The sequence below is a fragment of the Ovis aries genome, chromosome 14 (assembly GCF_016772045.2).
Source record: "Ovis aries strain OAR_USU_Benz2616 breed Rambouillet chromosome 14, ARS-UI_Ramb_v3.0, whole genome shotgun sequence".
Classification (NCBI taxonomy): Eukaryota; Metazoa; Chordata; class Mammalia; order Artiodactyla; family Bovidae; genus Ovis; species Ovis aries.
The window spans coordinates 66,213,175-66,235,118 of NC_056067.1; the positions used below are offsets into that span (position 1 = coordinate 66,213,175).

Sequence of the window (21,944 nt, forward strand, 5' to 3'; positions counted from 1 at the left end):
TATCAACAAATACTGCCTGAACACCTGCCAAAATGCCAAGTGCTGTTATAGGGAAGGGTCACCAAGATAAACAGGGTGGAAAGGCCCCCTCTCACTGGGCTTACACTCATTCCAGAGAAGCTACTAGCCTGTGTTGATGAGTAAATGTAAACCTACTAAAACAAACTTACCAGTTCAGTTCCTCAATTGTGCTGGCCTTTCAAATGTTCACTGGTCACTTGCAGCTAATGGCTACTATGTTGGACAGTGCAGATCTGGAATATTCCCTTCTCCAAAGAATGTTCCACTGAGCAGTGCTATTCTAGAGAGGGTGGAGAGAGAAATTAATGAGCCAGATACTTAAAGATGGCAATCAATGGTATGAAGAAAAATGAAACAAGAGTCTATATATGGGGAAGATACAGGAGTGAAGAAGCACGGGTGGGCAATATTAGTTTAGAACTGGGTGGGAAGATAGCTCCGAGATGACATCTGACCTGAGAGCTGGATGGGGAAGGAGAAGCAGAGATGTTAGGAAAGACATCACCGGGCAGGCAGGCAGCAAGTGCAGTGACTTCTGGATGAGACTCTCTTGGGCACATTTGAGGAAGAGATTGTAGCTATGTGAAGTGGTATAAAAGGCATAAAAGAACAGGGTTTGGTTCCCAGGTGCTCCCTTCTGCAGATTCTTAGCCTCTCCCAGCGTGGATCTGTGTAAAAGTTGGTCACTTGCTTAATGGGGCTGTGGTGTTTTAAAAGCCCAGGCAGGTCCTTGGAGGGCTTCATGAAATGGTAGCTGCTGTTACTGACTGTGTAATCATCAACAGCTTTGGCACATCCTCCTCCGGGCTTGGCTTAGGAGTTTCCAATGCGTGAGACCCAGTTAGCAGCCTCAGCAGGCCAGTGAGGGGAGACATGTTTAGAAGGTGATGTAGCAAGCTGTCCAGAGCTGAGGAGTAGGAAATGGGGAAAGGATGAGACAGGGTGAGCTGAGGGCATCCTAGACAAAGGGAGGGTGCAACAAGGATGAGGAGAGCTGCCCCTGACCCCCCAACAAGCTGGTAGAAGGACATTGTAATTAGTTACTATTATTTTTGTGGTCTGGTAGCAAAGCTTTCACTATAAAACTGGGCACTGTGAGAGAGACAGCTTACCTGAAGGTAGCAGAGAGAGCATGAGAGAAAAAAACAGCTCCCATCAGCCTTTACAACTCAGTACCTGCCTGGAGGTCCCTATTCACTTAGGGTGGGGAAACTGAGACCCAGAAGGATTAAGCCCCTTGCCCAAAGGCTCAGTGAATTTGTAAAATAACCCCCTAGCTAGATAAGGAATTGCAGGTGGGGGAACTAAATTCCCCCAATCCTACCCCACCCTCCACCCCCCGGGTTTTTCAGCTGGTGGGTTGAAAGCCAGCACTTGGGATTTGTGGCTGAGGAATCATTTTATGCAGCTCCCAAGGCAGGTGGGTAGGTTAGTCAGCCCCGCCTGAGTGAAGTGTGGATCGAGGTTCAGGCTTGCTAGCTAGTACACAGAGCTTTCATTTTCTGTCAAGTGGAGCCAATACAGACAGCATTGAGGGTTACCTTTAGAGGGACTGGGGAGTTGTTCCTGAGATGAGACAGAGGATTGAGGTGCCTGGAGTGACACTTACCCACGGCCATTTCAGGTACTGCACAGCATCCAGTAGGTGTTTATAACTGCGTAACCAGTGTCCACCTAAAGGGTTGCTACAGCAGGGAGGGTGGGTACACTGGACTCAGCAAAAAAGTAAAACACCCTGGTGCCCACAACGATAAGGAGGAAGTAAATATATGACCCAGATCAAAGAAGTGGTGGGGTTAGAGGGAATGAAGTAGGATAGAAAAAAACCAAACACTTGTTTTTAAGGGAGAAAGCACTGAATAAAAATTCCTCTGATTAACCAAGGAATAAAACACGGAAATTTCATAAATTAAAAAGCTATTAAGCAATCTGGAGAATTAAGGCATGATTATTGCTCAAAATGGTGCTGGTGGCCCAGCACGGAGCCCCTAGGGAGGCCCACCTTGTTATCCTCAGAGAGAAATTCCAAGCCTTAAGAGCTGTAATTGAAAGAAAAAACTCTTCAAGTCAAGAATAACTGGGCGGGGAGGTGGGAATCAGTTCAGTTCAGTCGGGTCCGACTCTTTGCGACCCCATGGACTACAGCACGCCAGGCTTCCCTGTCCATCACCAGAGGCGGGAATAAGCCTCCAGAAATCCTGAGGAACAGGAAGGGAACTAAATAAATGCTCAAGATAACGCAGGTATGAACTAAGGCAGGCAAGCATCCACATGAAACTAACTCAAAGCCTTATTTGAGAGGAAGTTGGGGAAGGGTTTGGAAATGGAAGGTCAAATGTCTGTCATAATTTTCATCAAGGAAAAAGTCCTTTAAAAGTAGGAAAGGAGTGACCGGGCAGCGGCCATTAGGTGACAGCGTGGCGCAGGAGCTGTTTTTCAACCCTGGCGCGCCCAAGGCGAGTCTGGATGGGCGGCCCCAGCTGGCACTGGGCGACTTCTGACCCCGAGCTGACTCGTCGGATCACGCGCCAGCAATGGGCAAAACCCGTGAGGTCCGTGGAGGCCGCTGCCGAGTGGAGGTGTGTAGTCAGAAAATTCGGAGAAAGGAGGACAAAAAAGCCCTAAGGAGGCAGGGAAAGCGTGTAGGGGCGGGGAAGGAAAATGGATCGGGGATCCAGGTGCTCGTTACTCTCGAGGAAAGTGGCCGCGCTCCCGACACCCAGCGTCACCCAACAAGACAGACTTGCAGCTCGGGAAGGTGTGTATGGAGGCTCCGCCGCACTGACCCAGGGAGGCCGGGAAAGGGAAAGCGAGAGGAGGAGGTGAGAGGCGAGTGAGCCGCAATCCTGCCAAAGGCCTCAGAGGACCCCAAAGCCTCCGTATGGCGGCGCCGGAAGTCCCTCGTCTTGGAGGCTCCTGGGAGTTGTAGTACGGCGGGAGCGTGACGCATTTCCGTCCAGGCCGGAAGTCGCGGTTCTAAGCTCCTAGAACTGGGAGAGGAGCCGGGGCGGCTGTGGAGGGAGCGTAGGCGTCTAAACTCTTCACCCTTGGGAGGAGGGGCCAGGCGCACTTCGTACACAGTCGTCTGGTGTGGCCACGGGCTCTGCCAAAACCAGCTCCGCGGCCGCCCTAGCTAAGTGCGCGGCGACACACGCGGCAGGTGCTTGGGTGGCCACAGACTGCAAGGGAAAGCACGGAGACAGCGAACAAGCAGCCGCTACTCCTAGTCGCTTTCAGATTTTTTTTTTTAAAGCAGCTGCAGTTACTCCACAGTAATATAACTGACCTCGTGTGCGCCAGGCGTAGAAAGCCAAACTCCAACAGCGGGAGTTGGCAGCAAAGTAAGGGTTTATTCAGTTCAGTTCAGTCGCTCAGTCGTGTCCGACTCTGCGACCCCAGGAATCGCAGCATGCCAGGCCTCTGTCCATCACCAACTCCCGGAGTTCACTCAGACTCACGTCCATCGAGTCAGTGATATCATCCAGCCATCTCATCCTCTGTCGTCCCCTTCTCCTCCTGACCCCAATCCCTCCCAGCATCAGAGTCTTTTCCAACGAGTCAACTCTTCGCATGAGGTGGCCAAAGTACTGGAGTTTCAGCTTCAGCATCATTCCTTCCAAAGAAATCCCAGGGTTGATCTCCTTCAGAATGGACTGGTTGGATCTCCTTGCAGTCCAAGGGACTCTCAAGAGTCTTCTCCAACACCACAGTTCAAAAGCATCAATTCTTCGCCGCTCAGCCTTCTTCACAGTCCAACTTTGACATCCATGCATGACCACTGGAAAAACCACAGCCTTGGCTAGAGGGACGTTTGTTGGCAAAGTAATGTCTCTGCTTTTGAATATGCTATCTAGGTTGGTCATAACTTTTCATAACTTTTCATAAGGAGTAAGCGTCTTTTAATTTTATGGCTACAGTCACCATCTGAAGTGATTTTGGAGCCCCCAAAAATAAAGTCTGACACTGTTTCCACTGTTTCCCCATTTTTTTCCCATGTGATGGGACCAGATGCCATGATCTTTATTTTCTGAATGTTGAGCTTTAAGCCAACTTTTTCGCTCTCCTCTTTCACTTTCATCAAGAGGCTTTTAGTTCCTCTTCACTTTCTGCCATAAGAGTGGTGTCATCTGCATAGCTGAGGTTATTGATATTTCTCCCGGCAATCTTGATTCCAGCTTGTGCTTCTTCCAGCCCAGCGTTTCTCATGATGTACTCTGCATAGAAGTAAAATAAGCAGGGCGACAATATACAGCCTTGATGTACTCCTTTTCCTCTTTGGAACCAGTCTGTTTTTCCCTGTCCAGTTCTAACTGTTTTGTGGAGACAAATCCTAGGAGTGTTTTAAAGGGAAAGATTGCAGAGGCGGGGGTTAATCGTTTTTTTTGACATTTCTTAATCCTGTTCTCTGGCAACCCACTCCAGTATTCTTGCCTGGAGAACCCGCATGGACAGAGGAGCCTGGTGGGCTCCATAGCGTCGCAGCTTGAGATGACTCACATGACGTCTCTGGCCAGGTGATCCATGGCTCCAGGATCTGTTAGCTCATCTTGCCCTGGACAGACAGCTTCAGTTTGTATTAAAGTACGATGCTCTCGATCACAGCAGTTTTGGTCATCTGACACTGGTTGATTGATGTTCACTTGGCGCGGAATTGAAGTTAGAGGGGACAAGAAGGGGAATACAGTTTTGGTAAGAGAGGTTAAGCATAAACTCGGTAGGGAAGTCGTTTTTAACAGTAATTTCCTGTTCTACTTTTTACTGCATGTGACAGGAACATTCCAATGTTGTCATAGTCCCCCTCAAATCAATGTACTAATTTTATAATGCTCACGTGGGGATCTTTCACAGTTTTCTTGACCTGTGTTTGAATACTCCTGTGTCTTCCAGTTTTACTCCATCATTTACCACATTGCTCAGGAAGTGAGTGTTGCGGAAAGAAAGCCCGCTCAAAAGAGGACATGCAGAGGCTATTACTCAAGAGTCGAACCTAGCAGGGGAGGTCAACCACCATCCTTTGTGTTTGAAGTGAAGTGAAAGTTGCTCAGTCGTGTCCGACTCTTTGCCACCCCATGGACTACACAGTCCATGGAAATCTCTAGGTCAGAATACTGGAGTGGGTAGCCTTTCGTTCGGAGAAGGCAACGGCACTCCACTCCAGTACTCTTGCCTGGAAAATCCCATGGATGGAGGAGCCTGGTAGGCTGCAGTCCGTGGGATCGCTAAGAGTCGGACACGACTGAGCGACTTCGCTTTCACTTTTCACTTTCATACATTGGAGAAGGAAATGGCAACCCACTCCAGTGTTCTTGCCTGGAGAATCCCAGGGATGGGGGAGCCTGGTGGGCTGCTGTCTATGGGGTCGCACAGAGTCGGACACGACTGAAGCGACTTAGCAGCAGTAGCCTTTCCTTTCTCCAGGGGAATCTTCCTAACCCAGGGATTGAACCCAGGTCTCCCGCATTGCAGGTGGATTCTTTACCAGCTGAGCCACAAGGGAAGCCCAAGAATACTGGAGTGGGTAGCCTATCCCTTCTTCAGGGGATATTCCTGACCCAGGAATTGAATCGGGGTCTCCTGCATTGCTGGAAGATTCTTTACTAACTGAACTGAGAGTCAAGCAGATTGGGAGGGGGAAGATCATGGTGAAAAAAAAGAGAAGGTTCTGATTGGAGATTATTGGCTTGGGGGTCAGAAAGAAAAACTGGAAGTTATCAACCAAGTGCTGAGAGCTGGGCTTGTTGCCACAGAAGTTGTAGTTCGGAGTTCTGTTGGCTTACACTGGCTTTCCTTTATCTGTGTGTTCATTCTGTGGGTCTCACAGAAGCCACGTCTTCATCTCTGGCTGGCCCCCTGCTCATAAGTAGGTTAGTGTGGTAAAGTTCCTAGGCGTGCATTGGGAACTCTTTGTGTGCTCAGATCAGTTGCCTGGTGGGGATCTTGGGAACCCTGGGCCGCACTGAGGTATAGCACGTGGGGTAGGCGCTGGTACAGCTGTTCTGAGGCAGATCAGAGGCTCAGCGTGGGCTCCATTCGGCCAAAATCTGTCTCCAGGCTGGAACAGCAGCCGCCCTGCTGGGGCCTTTCTGCCTACCGACTTGGCTGGGAGGGCTGTGCTGATGAGTCCAGTTGAGGTAAATGCTTTGTCCACTGGGCCCCTCAGCCAGCTTTTTTTTTTTTTTATAATGCCTTTATTTTGCTGTTGCTGCTCTGGCCTTTCTCTAGCGGCGAAGAGCTGGGTCTGCTCTCCGGTGCGGTGCTCGGGCTTCTCACTGCGGAGCTGCGGCTGTAGGACACGGGCTCCATAGCTGCGGCTGCTGGCTCTAGAGCACAGGCTGATTGTCTGTGACAGAGGCTTAGCTGCTCCACAGCCTGTGGGGTCTTCCTGGATCAGGGATGGATCCCACGTCTCTTGCATTGGCAGGGGGACTCGGACTCTTTACCACTGAGCCTGGTGGCTCTTGCCAGAGACCCAGGTTTGATCACTGGGCCTGGAAGATCCCCTGGAGAAGGAAATGGCAACCCACTCCAGTATTCTTGCCTGGAAAATCCGTGGATGGAGGAGGCTGGCAGGCTTCAGTCCATGGGGTCCCAAGGAGTCAGACATGACTGAGTGACTTCATTTTCACTTTCATTTGGGCTGGCCTTTGTCTGTGTGTCCATTCTCTGGGTATCACAGAAGTTGTGTCTTCATCTCCGGATGGCTCCCTGATATAAGCAGAGTCGTCTGGTAAAGTTCCTAGGCATCCATTGTTAGGCTTTGAGTTCATGCTATAAATTCCTTTCCAAGTAGAGCTGTGCTTAACCACTTATAATACTTACAATAGCAACGGTGAAAGTACAGGTTTGCTTTTGATATCAGCCATGCCATTTCTGTCTTTATAAAACAAGTGTAATTGAAAGTAAATCATAATTTTACCTTTTTAAATTTATTTTTTGAATCTTTAAGTCATTCAGAATTAGCGTTTCTTCTTGGAGTTGTCGAGAACTTTCTTGTTTCCTGTTACTTTGTGCAAGTTCCTTGGCATTTCAAGGCCATCCTGGAGTTCTGTTTAGCAGATGCTCTCTGGACTCTATTCCAAGACCCAGCATCCCTGCCTTTCCCAGATATTTTCATTCTTGGCCCCCATGGAGGTGGGATCAGGTTCAGTTCACCTCATGGCTGCAGGCATATATAGCAACATGGTTCTTGTCTCTTGGGCTTTTGGTTGTTGTTGTTATTCTGTGTTGAGATACAATTTATATATCATAAAGTTCACCCTTTGGAAGTAAAGTTCAGTGGTTTTTATTACATTCACAAGGTTGTGCAACCATCAGTATGATCTCATTTCAAAACAGTTTCTACATCATAAAGAAGCTGTCGCCCCCCAACCCCCTCAACTCTCCTATCTCCTGGAAACCACTCTACTCTCTGTCTCTCTATATTTGTTAATTTGGGACATTTCATATAAATAGAACCATACATATGTGGCCTTTTGTGTCTGGTTTCTTTCACTTAGCATAACGTTGTCAAGGTTCATTCATGCTGTGGTGTGTATCAAAACTTCATTCCTTTTTATTGCCAAAGACAAATGTATTGTATGGATAGATCTGATTTTGTGTATTCATTTATCATTTGATGGACGTTTAAGTTGTTTTCCTTTCTTGGCAATTATGAATAATGCTGCTGTGAACATTCTTATACAAGTTTTTGTGTTGACATGTGTTTTTAATTCTTTTGGATCGAAACCCGTGTATCGTGATACCACTCTCTGTGAAACTTGTTGAGGAGCTACCAGACTGTTTTGCAAAGCAGTGTAGCATTCTGTAGTCCTACTACCAGCGTGCACATCCTCACCAACAGTTCTTACCACCCATCCTTGACAATCGCCGTCCTAGAGACTGGGAAGTGATATTTCATAGTGGTTTTTGACTTGTATTTTCCTGGTGGCTAAAAACATTGGGAAACTTTTCATGTGTTTTTTTGCCCGTTGTTTTCAACTTTCAGAGTGTCCTGAGGCTCAGCTGGACCCTCAGTTGGATCCTTTTCCTGCCGGGAATCCCCTGATGAAGATCGAGGTGGTTGAAGTCCTCACCCTGAACCAGGAGGTGGCTGCTCCCCGGAATGCCCAGATCCGGGCCCTGTATGCTGAAGATGAGGGCCTGAGCCCAGAGGTTCTCAGGGAGCCCCCTCAACATCTGGATAAGCCTACCGCTGATCCTGAGATGGCTCGGCAGAGGTTCCGGGGGTTCCACTTTGAGGAGGTGGCTGGGCCCCGCGAGGCGCTGGCCCGGCTCCGGGAGCTCTGCCGCCAGTGGCTGCGGCCCGAGGCGCACTCCAAGGAGCAGATGCTGGAGCTGCTGGTGCTGGAGCGGTTCCTGGGCGCGCTGCCCGAGAAGCTGCGGCAGTGGGTGGAGTCGCAGCACCCGGGGGACTGCCGGCAGGCGGTGGCCCTGGTGGAGGACGCGACCTGGATCTCTGAGGAGGGAAGTGAGTTCCACGGAAGGGTGGGGAGATGGCTGCTCCTGGGAGGGTGTCTTGAGGGTGGGAGCAAAGGAACCCAGTCTTCCTGACGGGTGGCAGAAGGGTGGGGCCCACTCCATCTAGGGCAAGGGCATCTGCTTGCTCCCCTTCCCCAACCCCATTTGGGGAATCAGAGTTTTAGATCATCAGTCCCCAACCTTTTTGGCACCAAGGAATGTTGTGAAAGACAGTTTTTCCATAGACAGACGTGGAGGGTGTGGTTTGGGCTGTAATCAAAACCATGGGGATCAGCCAATGGAGCTTTGCTGTCTTACCCGCCACTCACCTCCTGCTGCGTGGCCTGGTTCCTAACGGGCCTTGGGCTGGTACCTGTCTGCAACCCAGGGACTGGGGACTCCTACTTTAGATGTTTCCTTGCTGACATACCTGTCACTACCACTAGATCAAAGAATTTTGAGAATGGCCTCATCCTTGGACCTGTTTGTGGAAACGGAAAGCCTCAGGCCCTACCTCAAAGCTGCTGAAACTCTGGGGTGGGCCTGGCACTGCGTCCCTTTTTTTAAAATTGGAAGATAATTATGTTAGTTTCTGCTGTACAACAATGTAAATCAGCCATAAGTATACATATGTCCCCTCCCTCTAGAACCTCCCTCCCACCCTGGCACTGCCTTCTTTAATGGGCCCTCCACACATTTCTGAGGGAGGCCAGCAGATAATGTGCTTTATTTTTTATCCTTCTGGGATCCCTGCTGCATCCATTTCCGTCACACAGGTGTATGTATACGTATTTCTGGCAGGGCTTCTATCTAACATCACACACTCAACGGGGGGGGGCTGTGAATAAGGTGATGACTGAGACAGACAGGACTCATGCACTCGTGAGGTCAACAAGCCTCCAACCTAGCAAGAAAGATGGGAGTCTGACAAATGAGCATGCATCTGACAGCAGCGGGCTAGAGTGGCGACAGTAGCGGTGGGCCAGGGAGATGGTACAAGCTTGGGATGTACTGGGGATCCAGCCTTGATGAGCCTTGATTTTCATTAGGCTGACTTCTACAGAGCACACACACCTGTTTGCTCACCTCCATTTTCTATGTCCGTGACCAGTACTTGAAAGATGCTTCTTGAGGGAGTGAATGATTGACTGATCGACTTTGATGCTTGAGGAGGAGGGAGGGAATCTGAGCCTGGAGAGCAGCGTCCAGAGAACAGGGCTTCCTGGAGAAGCAGGTGTGGGCAGGGAGCGGGGCTGGCAGCCGCAGGAGTGGTCTCTTCATGTGCACCGACTCTGGGGTGCTGTGGCCAGCAGGCTGAGGGTCCCAAAGATCTCCACATTGGAACCCCTTGAACCTCACATGGCGAAAGGGACAAGGGACTCACATGTGTGATAACGCTAAGGAGCTAGAGATGGACAGGTTAGCCTGGACTGTTTGGAAGGACCCAAGGTCATTGCGAGGACCCTTATGAAGACAGGCAGGAGGGTCCGAGTCAGAGTAGGAGGGGTGACAGCTGAAGCAGGGGTGCTGCAAGGAAGGTGTCATGAGCAGCGAGCCTCCGGGAACTGGAAGGAGCAAGGAATACATTCTCCCTAAGTCTCCAGAAGCAGTACAGCCCTCGGAGCACTTTGATTTTAGCCCCTTGAGTTTGTGTCATACTTCTGATCTCCGTAACTGTCACACAGCAAATTTGTGTTATTTTGAGCCACTGACATGGCAGCTTGTTACACCAGGGAACTAATACAGGTGCCAGGAAGACGGTTGTCAGGCTCATAAGATGAAGGTCAGAGAGTCCATGTCCCACCACGGGGGCGAGCGAAACCAATCAGTACTACAGAGGACGGTGGAGCCGGCTTCCCAAGGAGCCCTGCATTTGGGTCGGCATATCTGCTGAACTTGGGTGACCACTCTGAGCCCTTGCAGAGTGGCTCAGGGAGAAACACAACTCACTGAATACTTCCAGAGTGGTTCGGGTACACGCGGGGCTAGGCCCAGCGGGCCCAGACGTCTCCAGGGCTTGCCCTCTGCCGGATCATCCCTCTGGTAGCTGCACTCAGATGCACGCTGTTTCCATGTAGGGCTCCCAGCACGGGCTTTCTCTTTCCTGTATGTTCCAGCAGTTGCCTCTTTGGCTCTCACTGGCTGGCTGGGGGGCCAGGGTTTGTCCCTGATGCAGTCATTTTGGCCAGGAGGAAGCGACAGCCTGGCGGCCCAGCCTGGGTCATATCACGTGTCCCCTTGATAGTGGGGGGGGGGGGGGCGGGGTCGCATCATCGTTATACAAGCCTAAGGACCGTGTGGGGACACATGGGGGAGAGTCACGTCAAAGCATCACAGAGCTGGGCAGAGCTGTTTTCTAAGGTGGAAGAAGCTTGGAAAAATTGCATCACGGTGTGTCTGAGGGAGTGAGTCTGGTGCTGGCAGCCAGAGAAACTCCCACCCTCCGTGGGGAGGGGGAGGGCGGGAGGGAGGACTCGGACGCCAGCAGTGGGTCTCTGTGTTTGAGGAGGTGTGAAGCCAGCTGCTGAGGGTGTGGCGGTGACTCGGCTGCCTCAGTGGAGGGCCTGGCTCCAGAACAGTCCTTGGAGCGGCAGGGAGAGGGGCCAGCAGGAGGGACGCCAGTGCCCTGTGGTCACAAAAGTGGGGTTTGGGCACAGGTCAGAGGGGGCACTGATGGGATGAGCTGCGGGTGTGTGCCGGCCCCAGGAGTCCCAGAGCCAGAGGTGGGCTGCCCTTGCCCTGCTAACCCTGTGCTGACGTCTCTTCCTAGCACTGCCCACCCAGGGCCCCCCTGGCGCGCTCCCTCCCGCAGCTCAGCAGAAGGACACGGCTATCTGGCCCGCGAAGGCACTGCCTGAGGTGAGTGGGGAGAGTCGCGCTTTCCTTCTCTGCTCCTGACTTCCCCGGCAGGCCTGCCCTCCAGTGTCCACAGTGTCACTGGAGACTATGATGGGGCACAGTGACCCAGAGTCAGGAAATCTGGACGGAAGAGGAAGAGGGGCCAAGTGAGAGGCAGGCAGCCTTGAGCCCTGGCATGCAGATGACTGCTGATCTCAGTTAAAACAAGAGACTTCATTCTCTGGAAACACAGACTTGGGTGTTTACACCTAAAACAAAGCCTGGTATTTGCTTCAAAATAACCAGAGCCAGGGTGTAGACAAAATAGCATTGGTCCTGTTTTACTGACTGCTGAGGCCCAGAAAGTGGCCAGTGATGGTGTGTATATGGCTTTGGTCAGGGCTGACACCTGGCTTGAGCACAGAAGTGCTCTCGTGTAACGAGTGGTCTGAGGCAGGCTTCAGGCTTCGTACAGGCAGGTACGGCTGTATTCAGGTGCTCCAGCCTCTTGCTTCTCAAGCAGGCTCTGCCCATCGTGGGCAGAGTGCTTCCCAGACACAGGGCAGTGCAAGCCCTCTTACTCCCAGAGTCCTGGTCGGCATCTCGAAAGGACTGACCACACTGCAGCTGCTCTGCTGCCCACCCCCCCCACCCCGGAGGCAACCCGAGGGGTAGTCCCCTGTGGGAAGTCACGGGGAAAGAGGGAGCGATTTGTGGCACCTGTAGTCCTTGTGAAGGAACTCCAGTCTGGCCCAGACTCTGGTTTCATCAGCACACACTCACTGGACCTCTTCCGGGCCCCAGGCAGTGCTTCCCAGTAAACCCGAAAGCTGGGGAGTGCCAGCACAGTGAGCTCTGCCAGAATGTCCCCGCCAGCCTCTCTTCCGTACCTGCCAAGGACGCCCACCTTCCTGCTGAGACAGGTGTGTGACGTTGCAGGATCCAGTGACCTTCCTGGACGTGGCTGTGGACTTCAGCACGGAGGAGTGGGGGCTGCTGGACCCAACGCAGCGGACTGACTACCACGACGTGATGCTGGAGACCTTGGGACACCTGGTGTCTGTGGGTAAGGCCCCGCCACCGTCCCCAGGACTGGGATGCCCCAGAGGCTGTAATTCCAGGCTTATACCTCCTCTGGGCCCCGCGCAAGGCCTACGTGTGCCTTCGAGACTGCCCTGCAGCCTCCAGGCCTTTAGCTGACGCTGTAGACCTAGAGGGGCAGCCTCGGGTCCAGCGAAGGCCTGATTTGCGGTCCACACCCCGAGGGGATATGAGAAGGCAGATGCCCCGCCTTCTGCGAGCTCTGCCGCTCCCGTGCTTCCGCCGCCCTCCCCAGCCTGCGCGGCTGCGCGTGGGGCGGCAGGAAGCTTCTGGATATCTGATTATGTCGCACTATCCACCCTTTTCAGCACTTTCTCTCAGCGCGGTCCACACGTCTGGGTTTCTTTCAGGGTGGGAGACGACCGTGGACAGCAGGCAGTTCACACCGCAGCCCGGGCCTCCTGAGGAGCGGCCCGCCTGCGCCCTGAAGGAGGAGGACGCGGCCTCGGCCGCTGCCGCCCGGCCCTCCACCTCCGCAGAGGCTCTGCAGGCCGCGGCTCCGGGGGTCTGGGACCCGGCGCCGAAACCGGTGGCCCACGCTTCGGAAAACACCCTGCCCCCGCGGCCGCCCGGGGACGGCCCCCGACCCCCGGCGAGCGCAGGCCCGGGCCGCGGCCGCGGCCCCCGGCGCAAGGCGGCCCCTCGACAGCGCCTGCGCAAGCGCGAGCCCTGGCTTAAGGCGGGGACGCGCGGCGCGCGCACGACGCTCCCCCCGAAGCGCGGCGGCGCCGGGAGGGCCGCGGGGGGCGGCGGCGACGCGGGCGGCCGGCCCTGCCCCCGGGCCGCCCCGCAGGTCACCTTCACGCGGATCCACAAGGGGAGCCAGGTGTGCCGGTGCAGCGAGTGCGGGAAGACGTTCCGGAACCCCAGGTACTTCTCGGTGCACAAGAAGATCCACACGGGAGAGAAGCCCTACGCGTGCCGGGACTGCGGGAAGGCGTTCGTGCAGAGCTCCTCCCTCAGGCAGCACCAGCGGGTGCACACCGGGGAGAGACCCTTCGTGTGCCACGACTGCGGGAGGACGTTCAACGACCGCTCGGCCATCTCCCAGCACCTGCGGACCCACACCGGGGCCAAGCCCTACCCGTGCCCGGACTGCGGCAAAGCCTTCCGCCAGAGCTCCCATCTCATCCGGCACCAGAGGACGCACACCGGCGAGCGCCCCTACACCTGCAGCAAGTGCGGAAAGGCCTTCACGCAGAGCTCGCACCTGATCGGGCACCAGAAGACGCACAGCAGGGTGAAGTGCAAGAGGAAATAGCCCACCTCCCAGCCCTATAGCCGTGTGAGGAGGCGTCACCTTTGCAGCAGTGTCACCTGAGGAAACCTGGTTGGGATTCGGATACGAATGGAAAGTCTCTGGTGATGAGATTCTCAAGACCCAAGGACGACCAGGGACACCGCCCTGCACTTAAGAAAACCAGTGTGGAGTCACTGCTCGTGAATACATCGCTCGCTCCTGGGTGTTTGCTCAGTTGATTTGCTGTTCTAATTTGTTTGTTCATTGGTTGTTAAGAGTGATAACTAGTGAAACCTGAAAATGCTTATAATGTAAGTTTGAAAAAACGGATACCAAGAAGTCTGTGCACTGATGTTTGTGGTAAAGTGTTTATGCATATGGACAAGGGTTGAAAGAGAACATGGATAAATAAACTATATATTTCTGTAGTAGGGTCTCTGTGTTTTTTCCCCACCTATTTAGACATCTTTTCACTAATGACTTAGTTAAAAGAAGCAATGTTAAAACAAAAGGATGGGCCCCGGGTGGACGCGGGACTTTGTCCCAGAGTGCGTAAGGGGAGTGTGTGGGGAGGCAGATGAAGGAAATGCTCTGGGAGCCTGACCAGCAGGTAGGAGGGCGGGTGTTGCACGAGCCTCCTTCAGATGAATGGACATCTGTCAGGATTATATGAGCAGCCTGGATGGTGAGCTAGAGGATGATCAACCAGGGAATGGTGGCTGATGCCACCAGGAGGGCCAGCAGTGCCCCAGTCTCGTGGCAGGAGCCTCTGTGCTCACCACTCTGTCACTGAAGGAAACGTGAAGGTAATAAAGGCTCAGTTGGGAAAGATTTCAGGCTGTGGGTAACTTCATGTCCTAAGCTGATTGCTCCAGAAGGCCAGAGACAACTCATCTCTGATGTGAATGTAAGAGTTCACCCTTAACATAGCATAAAGTGATGCAGGATTTATTACATTGTGTCAGCTGAAGGCTGGAGAAAATGGAGAAGCCAAGATCTGGTTTTCTTCTACCTCATATCCACAGATCACAGAACATAGAAACAACCGCCATTACAGCTGTTCTTTTGGAGCTGGAATTTAATGAATACCAACCATCTAGACAACCAGGAGAGCTCCCGTGTGGAGTCAGCATCTTCTTGGTGTGCACAGTAACCATCCCAGGCTGGCAGTCTTCTTCCTATTTGTGGGGACAGAGCCGGTGAGCAGCAGAGCCAAGAGATCTACACATAGTTATTTGCTCAACAAGCAGGCCTTGAATGCCTACAGAAAAGAATTCAAAGGCCACGTGAGAATCATCTTCCAGCCCCTAGGAGCTTAGATTGTAATTGGAAAAATATGGCCAGTGGAAAATAGAAGAAGGTAAGGGTGAAAAGGAGAAGGCAATGGCACCCCACTCCAGTACTCTTGCCTGGAAAATCCCATGGATGGAGGAGCCTGGAAAGCTGCAGTCCATGGGGTCACCAAGAGTCGGACACGACTGAGCGACTTCACTTTCACTTTTCACTTTCATACATTGGAGAAGGAAATGGCAACCCACTCCAGTGTTCTTGCCTGGAGAATCCCAGGAACGGGGGAGCCTGGTGGGCTGCCATCTATGGGGTCGCACAGAGTCGGACACGACTGAAGTGACTTAGCAGCAAGGGTGAAACATAAAGGACTAAAGCAATTTTTCAGGGCTCTAATAAGGGTCAAATAAGGACTTTGGTGTATGAGAGTGGAGGTTTTCAGAGTATGGAATGAGCTAATGGGTGACCAATTCCTCAGGATCTTCATCCACCAAATTATATGGTCTTCCTTCTCCTTGCTCTTCATTCCCAATTGCCGCTTCCAGCGTTGTCTATGATATTTGTGTATGTCAAGACCTACTGGAGGTTAGTGTCAAGTTTGAAACAGTCCCTCAAAGGACACTAAAAATTGGAGGTGTGTGTCTATGTCTAGAATTATTGGACTTAACTCATACTGGAGACTATGACAAGATTAGTGTGGTAAATCTATTAAGTGGAGTTCTCATCTGGTTGCATATTAAAGAACACATACCTAAGAACTAATATGATCAATGGTGGGAAGTCTTTCACCTGGTGCTCCCACCTGTTGACATTACATAATTTGTACTACAGAAAGGCTCCATGAATGCCATGAATGTGGGAGGCTTTCTGCAGGAGCTCTCAACTAATTAGGCATCAGAAAACTCATACTGAAGAAAAACTGTTCTGTTGCAGTCAATGTGGGAAGTCTTTCAGTCATATATTTTAATGTCTATCAAAGAATTGAGAGAAGTCTTAATGAATACAATTAATATAAGAAATCTTTCCTTCAGAGCTCTGATGTAATTTCACGTCAAAGAACTCACACTGAAGAGAAAGAAGCCTTTCTCTTCAATGTGAAAGTGTAATCAGTTGGGAAAGGCTTCAGTTGGAGTTCTCACTTTGAAGTGTCACTTCAGAGAACTCACACTGGAGAAAAACCTCATAAATGTCATGGGAACAGTATTCCCAATGGAAAGTGAAGTCGCTCAATCGTGTCCAACTCTTGGCGACCCCATGGACTGTAGCCTACCAGGCTTCTCTGTCCAGCGGATTTTCCAGGCAATAGTGCTGGAGTGGATTGCCATTTCCTTCTCCAAGGGATCTTCCTGGCCCAGGAATCGAACCTGGGTCTCCCACATTGTGGACAGACCCTTTACCGTCTTCTCACCTTATTGGACATCAAAGAATCCATATTGGAGAGAATCTCTGTAAATGTAACCAATGTGGGAAATCTTTAGATGGAGATTTTTATCTTATTGTGAATCAGAAAATTCATATATAGGTGGAAAAACCACATGAATGTAACATGAAAAAGCCTTCAGCAGACCATCTGACTCATGGAACACCAGAGAACTCATAGTGAAAAAAACCTCATGCATACAATCAGTGAAGAAATGCTTTCACTTGGTGCTCTTCCCTTGTTGCATCCTTGAAGAAAACTATTAGGCATCCGGTCCCATCACTCCATGGGAAATAGATGGGGAAACAGTGTCAGACTTTATTTTGGGGGGCTCCAAAATCACTGCAGATGGTGATTGCAGCCATGAAATTAAAAGACGCTTACTCCTTGGAAGAAAAGTTATGACCAACCTACATAGCATATTCAAAAGCAGAGACATTACTTTGCCAACTAAGGTCCGTCTAGTCAAGGCTATGGTTTTCCCAGTAGTCATGTACGGATGTGAGAGTTGGACTGTGAAGAAGGCTGAGCGCTGAAGAATTGATGCGTTTGAACTGTGGTGTTGGAGAAGACTCTTGAGAGTCCCTTGGACTGCAAGGAGATCCAACCAGTCCATTCTAAAGGAGATCAACCCTGGGATTTCTTTGGAAGGAATGATGCTAAAGCTGGAACTCCAGTACTTTGGTCACCTCATGCAAACAGTTGACTCATTGGAGAAGACTCTGATGCTGGGAGGGATTGGGGGCAGGAGGAGAAGGGGACGACCGAGGATGAGATGGCTGGATGGCATCACTGACTCGATGGACATGAGTCTGAGTGAACTCCGGGAGTTGGTGATGGACAGGGAGGCCTGGCGTGCTGCGATTCACGGGGTCGCAAAGAGTCGGACATGACTGAGCGACTGAACTGAACTGAACAGTTTTTAGTGTAATGACATATGGTCAATCTCTGCTCCTCTGCTTTTATAGGACTCCTTAAAGGAAAATCCTACTAAAGGTGATCAACTAGACAGTGTTCTTAATAGCAGTGACGCCTAGATTTGAGAAGGAACAAGGACAATAAAATAGGCATTGATGTGGGTAAATGTTTCCTTGGATGACTAAAGATTGAAAGAGTTGATGGAAATGTAGAGTCAATGTTTTTTACTTATAGTATCAATGTTCTTTTTCACTTAGATATTTTACCATTTGGGGATATTTGCATAGTTTCTAGTCTGTTTTATGCGGAGTCTGTAGTTTCTAATGTTTATGCAGATTCTCTAATTATATGAAGTGAAAAAGACATTATGTACATGATTATGCTGTCATAACGTTTAAAAAAATGTTTGCACATGGACAAGAATAAAAGTGGAATGGGTAAATAGTTGATTGGTCCCATTTTAAAATATTTAAATACTATGATAATTAACAAATTTCAAAAAAAAAAAAAAAAGAACAAAAATAGAATCATGTGGACTATCTCCTCCTTTGAGGATATCAGGAAGAAGCAGGATAAGGAACTGAGAAGCTAAGTGTACCTGGCTTCTGGGAAGTAAAAAGTGTGTGACAACCACACCTCCTATCATTCTTAGGTTCCAGGGATTTACCATTAAGAGTATCCAGTAGTTCCTCTGGAGGGGACTTGAAATCCATTGAAGAATCTCATCACAGAAAGTTCCAGATAAGAGACCAGACAAAAAATTCAGGCAAGGCTTTATTGGGATTCGTGCTGCGCTCAGGGCAGGGAAAACAGGTAACAGCTACCTTTGCTGGCTTCCTGAGGAGGAGACAGCTGGTTCCTTATGTGGCGAGGGAGCAGGGGTGTGTCCAGGAGTTGGGCTGGAGGGGTCACTTAGGTGGTCTGCCCAACCCCTGGGTGGCGCCGTGTACAGGGTGCATGCCAGTACCCTGCTTCTGCTCAGTTTTTGGTCTTTTTGTATCTCATCATTGATAATGTGCTCCACCTGTGTAGGCACACAGCTAGTTTTAGTCCCTTTTAGCTTCTTAGTTTTTTGTTGCTGAAAGAGACCATTTGTCCAGGTGCAGGCCCTGCAGCAAAGGATCCCAGGGTTCAGGCCTCAGCCTGTCTCAGAAGGGAACAGCTTCAACCACTGCCCATCTCCTGAGTGTGAGTGTCTGATATGCAACAAGCTTGGGATCCATTCCACGAGCTGGCTATGGTTTTCCTGGTAGTCAGTATTTGCTGCGTTCACTTAATGAAAGAAACTCTGTATTTCAGGGAGGAACAAGGAAAAGTTAAACCTAAAATTGTTTGCACTTCCTCTCCCTAATGTGCAGTGTGCGTCTACATTAGAAATTAACCAGAGCTCTTCAGAGATGGGAGTGCCTGCCTGACCATTCTGACACCACAGTGTAACTTCATAAAGAGAATGGCATTTGCTCCCACCTCTGTGATGGGTCCAAAAGGTCCTTCCCTATTGGATCCTACTGTTTGTTGAAATCAAGCCCTCAGCAACAAGAAGCCCTCTGCCAGGTTCACTTGGCACTACTCCAAGGTGCATCTTAGGTGTTAAGTTGGTGTGACGTGCCCACTTTCAAACTATTTAAATAGGACATCTAGCAAAGAAGATATTTCCAGGAGCACAAGAGCAGAGGCTTCTTCCACTGCTGCTGTTTCCAGGAATACAGGCTGGGTCTCAGAGTGGGCATTCTCACAGGCAGCCCTGTTAACATCTTAACAGAAGTGTACTATCAGGACCACATTGGTGATGAGACAGAATTAGAGATTGTACTTAGAGGTTAATTAGCATTTACTCACACAGAACGCAGCAACAGGTGGCTGACATGTCTCCTTACCTCTGAGAGGTAATCCTCTGATAAAGCACGTTATCAAGTGGCAGAGAATATCCCTGCTGCCTTTTCAGTGGGAACAGCCAAAGGCAGGAGTTCCTTTCATGACGCGAAAAGAAAGAAAAGCTAAAAGCTCACAAAATGGGAAAGTGCTAGAATCCAGCTCCAGCAGTCAGGGATTCAACCTGAAGGGGTGAGTGGTGTCGGCGAGAAACTGAGGCAGCCTCTCAGTTTTTTTTGGACTGCCTGTTTATTTCAAGCTTATGATTCTCTTTTATACTTTTATAAAAGCATTAGGTCAGAGGTTTGATATTTTTAGTTCCCATTGACCCAGATTTTTTTCTCCATAAATCACTGTTGCCCCTCAAAAGGAGTTCCTTCCTCAGCAATTCTCTCATCTCCTTTTTCTCACGTGTCCTTGTGCATACACTGTAACTCATGCTAATGTCTGGGCTGCATACCACAGTCCTCAGTTTAATTCTTATCTTTCTATGTCCTGTTTGCCCCTAGTAGCCTAAGCTCACTATTTCTAAGAAAGGGCTTCTAGCTATAAATATCTCTAAAGTCCCTAATCTCTATAAGCTATAGTAAAATATGCTAGCGTTACAGCGTCCCTTAAATCTTTAGTTTCTAACTATTTAAATTATTCCTAAGCCCTAAATTCAGCAAACTCCTTTGCCATAAACGCTTTCCTCACAAATGGGCTTCAGATAGCAATCCCTCCCATGGTCTCAAGCCGTGGCCTCCGTGCTCACCCTGAAACACTGATCAACTTTAGGAATTACTCTTTGAGCACAGCTGCAAAAGGCTTTATGCCTTCTCATGCTCCTCTCAAAAACAATAAACACCTTAATATTCTCTTCAGTCAACTCAGCCGAGGAAAGAAAAAAACAAGTCAGAATCACAAAGCCTAACTCCTTCATTCCGGGTCCGTGCCTACGGAACAAAGGGAGGGGATTTAGGGCCGTGCCTCCATTTTGTCAGTAATGCCTAATGCGGCTCCCCACAGGAAAGAAGGAGATGAGAGCAGTGTTCTGCATGGGAGGGGCACCCCCTGGAGTTGCGTGAGGCGCTGCCCAACAGAGCAATGATTGTTCCTGGAATTACAAGCACACCCAAGCCTGCAGGGTCCGGTTGCTAGGAGAGCTGTTCAGCAGTGTTCCATCTGTTCCTGGGTAGGGTGCTGGGTTTCTGCCTACAGGCTCCACTCATCACATAAGGCAGAGTGGTGCCTGCCAGTGACACCAACACTCAGCTTTTACACCCCAACTTTGAGGGCTCCCCTGGCACAATGAGAAAATTGATCTTTCAGAGAAGAGGAGACATGGCCAAGACCAAACCAGGAGTGGAGGGAATCTCAGATTTCCAAGTCAGTCTGGTCTAGAACTGGCATATATTTGCAGGGGCGGGGGCTGTGGCGAGGGGGAAGCTCTGCAGCAAGATGACCTGGGTTCAAAATCTTGGGCTCTGCTTACCAGCTTTGCCACTCAAGTTAATTACTTAACCTCTTTGTGCCTCGGTTTTCCTATCTGCTCCAAGCAGAAGTTAATATAGGGTTGCTAAGAGGAGTACTGAATCAATACACATGTGTGCTTTACCAGGCTGGTAGTCGGCAAACTCTTAAGCTATTACTATTCTTATTACTATTATTACTGGCTCCTCTTTCAACACCTCTCAGCTTATAAGGGCTCTGGTTCCTCTGCCTTTTCTAAAACCAGCTTGGATATCAGGGAGTTCACGGTTCACATACTGAACCTAGATAGTATATTCAAAAGCAGAGACATTACTTTGCCAACAAAGGTCCATCTAGTCAAGGCTATGGTTTTTCCAGTGGTCATGTATGGATGTGAAATTTGGACTGTGAAGAAGGCTGAGCGCCAAAGAATTGATGCTTTTGAACTGTTGTGTTGGAGAAGACTCTTGAGAATCCTTGGACAGCAAGGAGATCCAACCAGTCCATTCTAAAGGAGATCCATCCTGGGTATTCATTGGAAGGACTGATGCTGAAGCTGAAACTCCAGTACTTTGGCCACCTCATGCCAAGAGTTGACTCATTGGAGAAGACTCTGATGCTGGGAGGGATTGGGGGTAGGAGGAGAAGGGGATGACAGAGGGTGAGATGGCTGGATGGCATCACCAACTCTATGGACATGAGTTTGAGTGAACTCCAGGAGTTGGTGATGGACAGGGAGGCCTGGCATGCTGTGATTCATGGGGTCACAAAGAGTCGGACACGACTGAGCGACTGAACTGAACTGAACTGAGCTGAAACAGGGGTTACTCCAAAGAACAAGAATTAGGCAAAATTAAAAACACACTTACGTTTGACCCAATATCCCACTTCTAGACATCTATTCTAAATTTACACTGGCAAAAATGCAAAATGATGTAGGCACAGGAATATCCATTGCAGCACTGTCTGTAAAACAATACAGCTTATGTGTCATCAGCAGCGGGCTGGTGGAAGGAACTGCAGTCGGAACACACAATGGTGCCCTGGCAGTTGCCAGAGAACAATCTCCCACCAAACGGTTAGGTGGAAAACAATGAAGTGTGTCACAACACTATGTATAGTAGCGAAGCTTTTACCCAAGGAAGAGTGATGGATACACTTACAGAATCTATTGCTTATACTTTTTAAACAGAAGGATAATGCAAAACTTATAATTACCAGTGGGAGAGGACAGGGATACAGGGATGAGAAGCCAAAGAGGCTAGGCTTCGCTTAGTACACTTTCGTGTCTGTAGTTTTCATGTTGGAACCATGAAAGTACTTTGCATAAATTATAAA

General features: G+C 50.0%; 1 protein-coding gene and 1 long non-coding RNA gene across 3 annotated transcripts in view; one reads left to right on the forward strand and one right to left on the reverse strand.

Moving 5' to 3' along the window:
- LOC132657800 (uncharacterized) overlaps positions 1–2,923 on the reverse strand; it is a 26,514-nt gene extending 23,591 nt beyond the window's left edge. The window contains exons 1-2 of one of the 2 annotated variants that reach the window (XR_009596480.1): positions 1,631–2,923; positions 171–301 (exon numbers count right to left, since the gene is read on the reverse strand). This is a non-coding gene — a long non-coding RNA (uncharacterized LOC132657800). Of the gene's footprint in view, positions 1–170 lie in introns of both variants that reach the window. The other variant, XR_009596479.1, reaches the window with a different exon arrangement.
- The window catches only part of ZNF274 (zinc finger protein 274), a 24,171-nt gene extending 10,086 nt beyond the window's left edge, over positions 1–14,085 (forward strand). Inside the window, exons 5-8 of the mRNA XM_027978930.2 lie at positions 8,006–8,488; positions 11,249–11,337; positions 12,256–12,382; positions 12,768–14,085. Of these exons, the coding sequence (XP_027834731.1) occupies positions 8,006–8,488; positions 11,249–11,337; positions 12,256–12,382; positions 12,768–13,678 (1,610 nt within the window). The 3' untranslated portion in view covers positions 13,679–14,085. The remainder of the gene's footprint in view (positions 1–8,005; positions 8,489–11,248; positions 11,338–12,255; positions 12,383–12,767) is intronic.
- Positions 14,086–21,944: the final 7,859 nt, after the last annotated feature.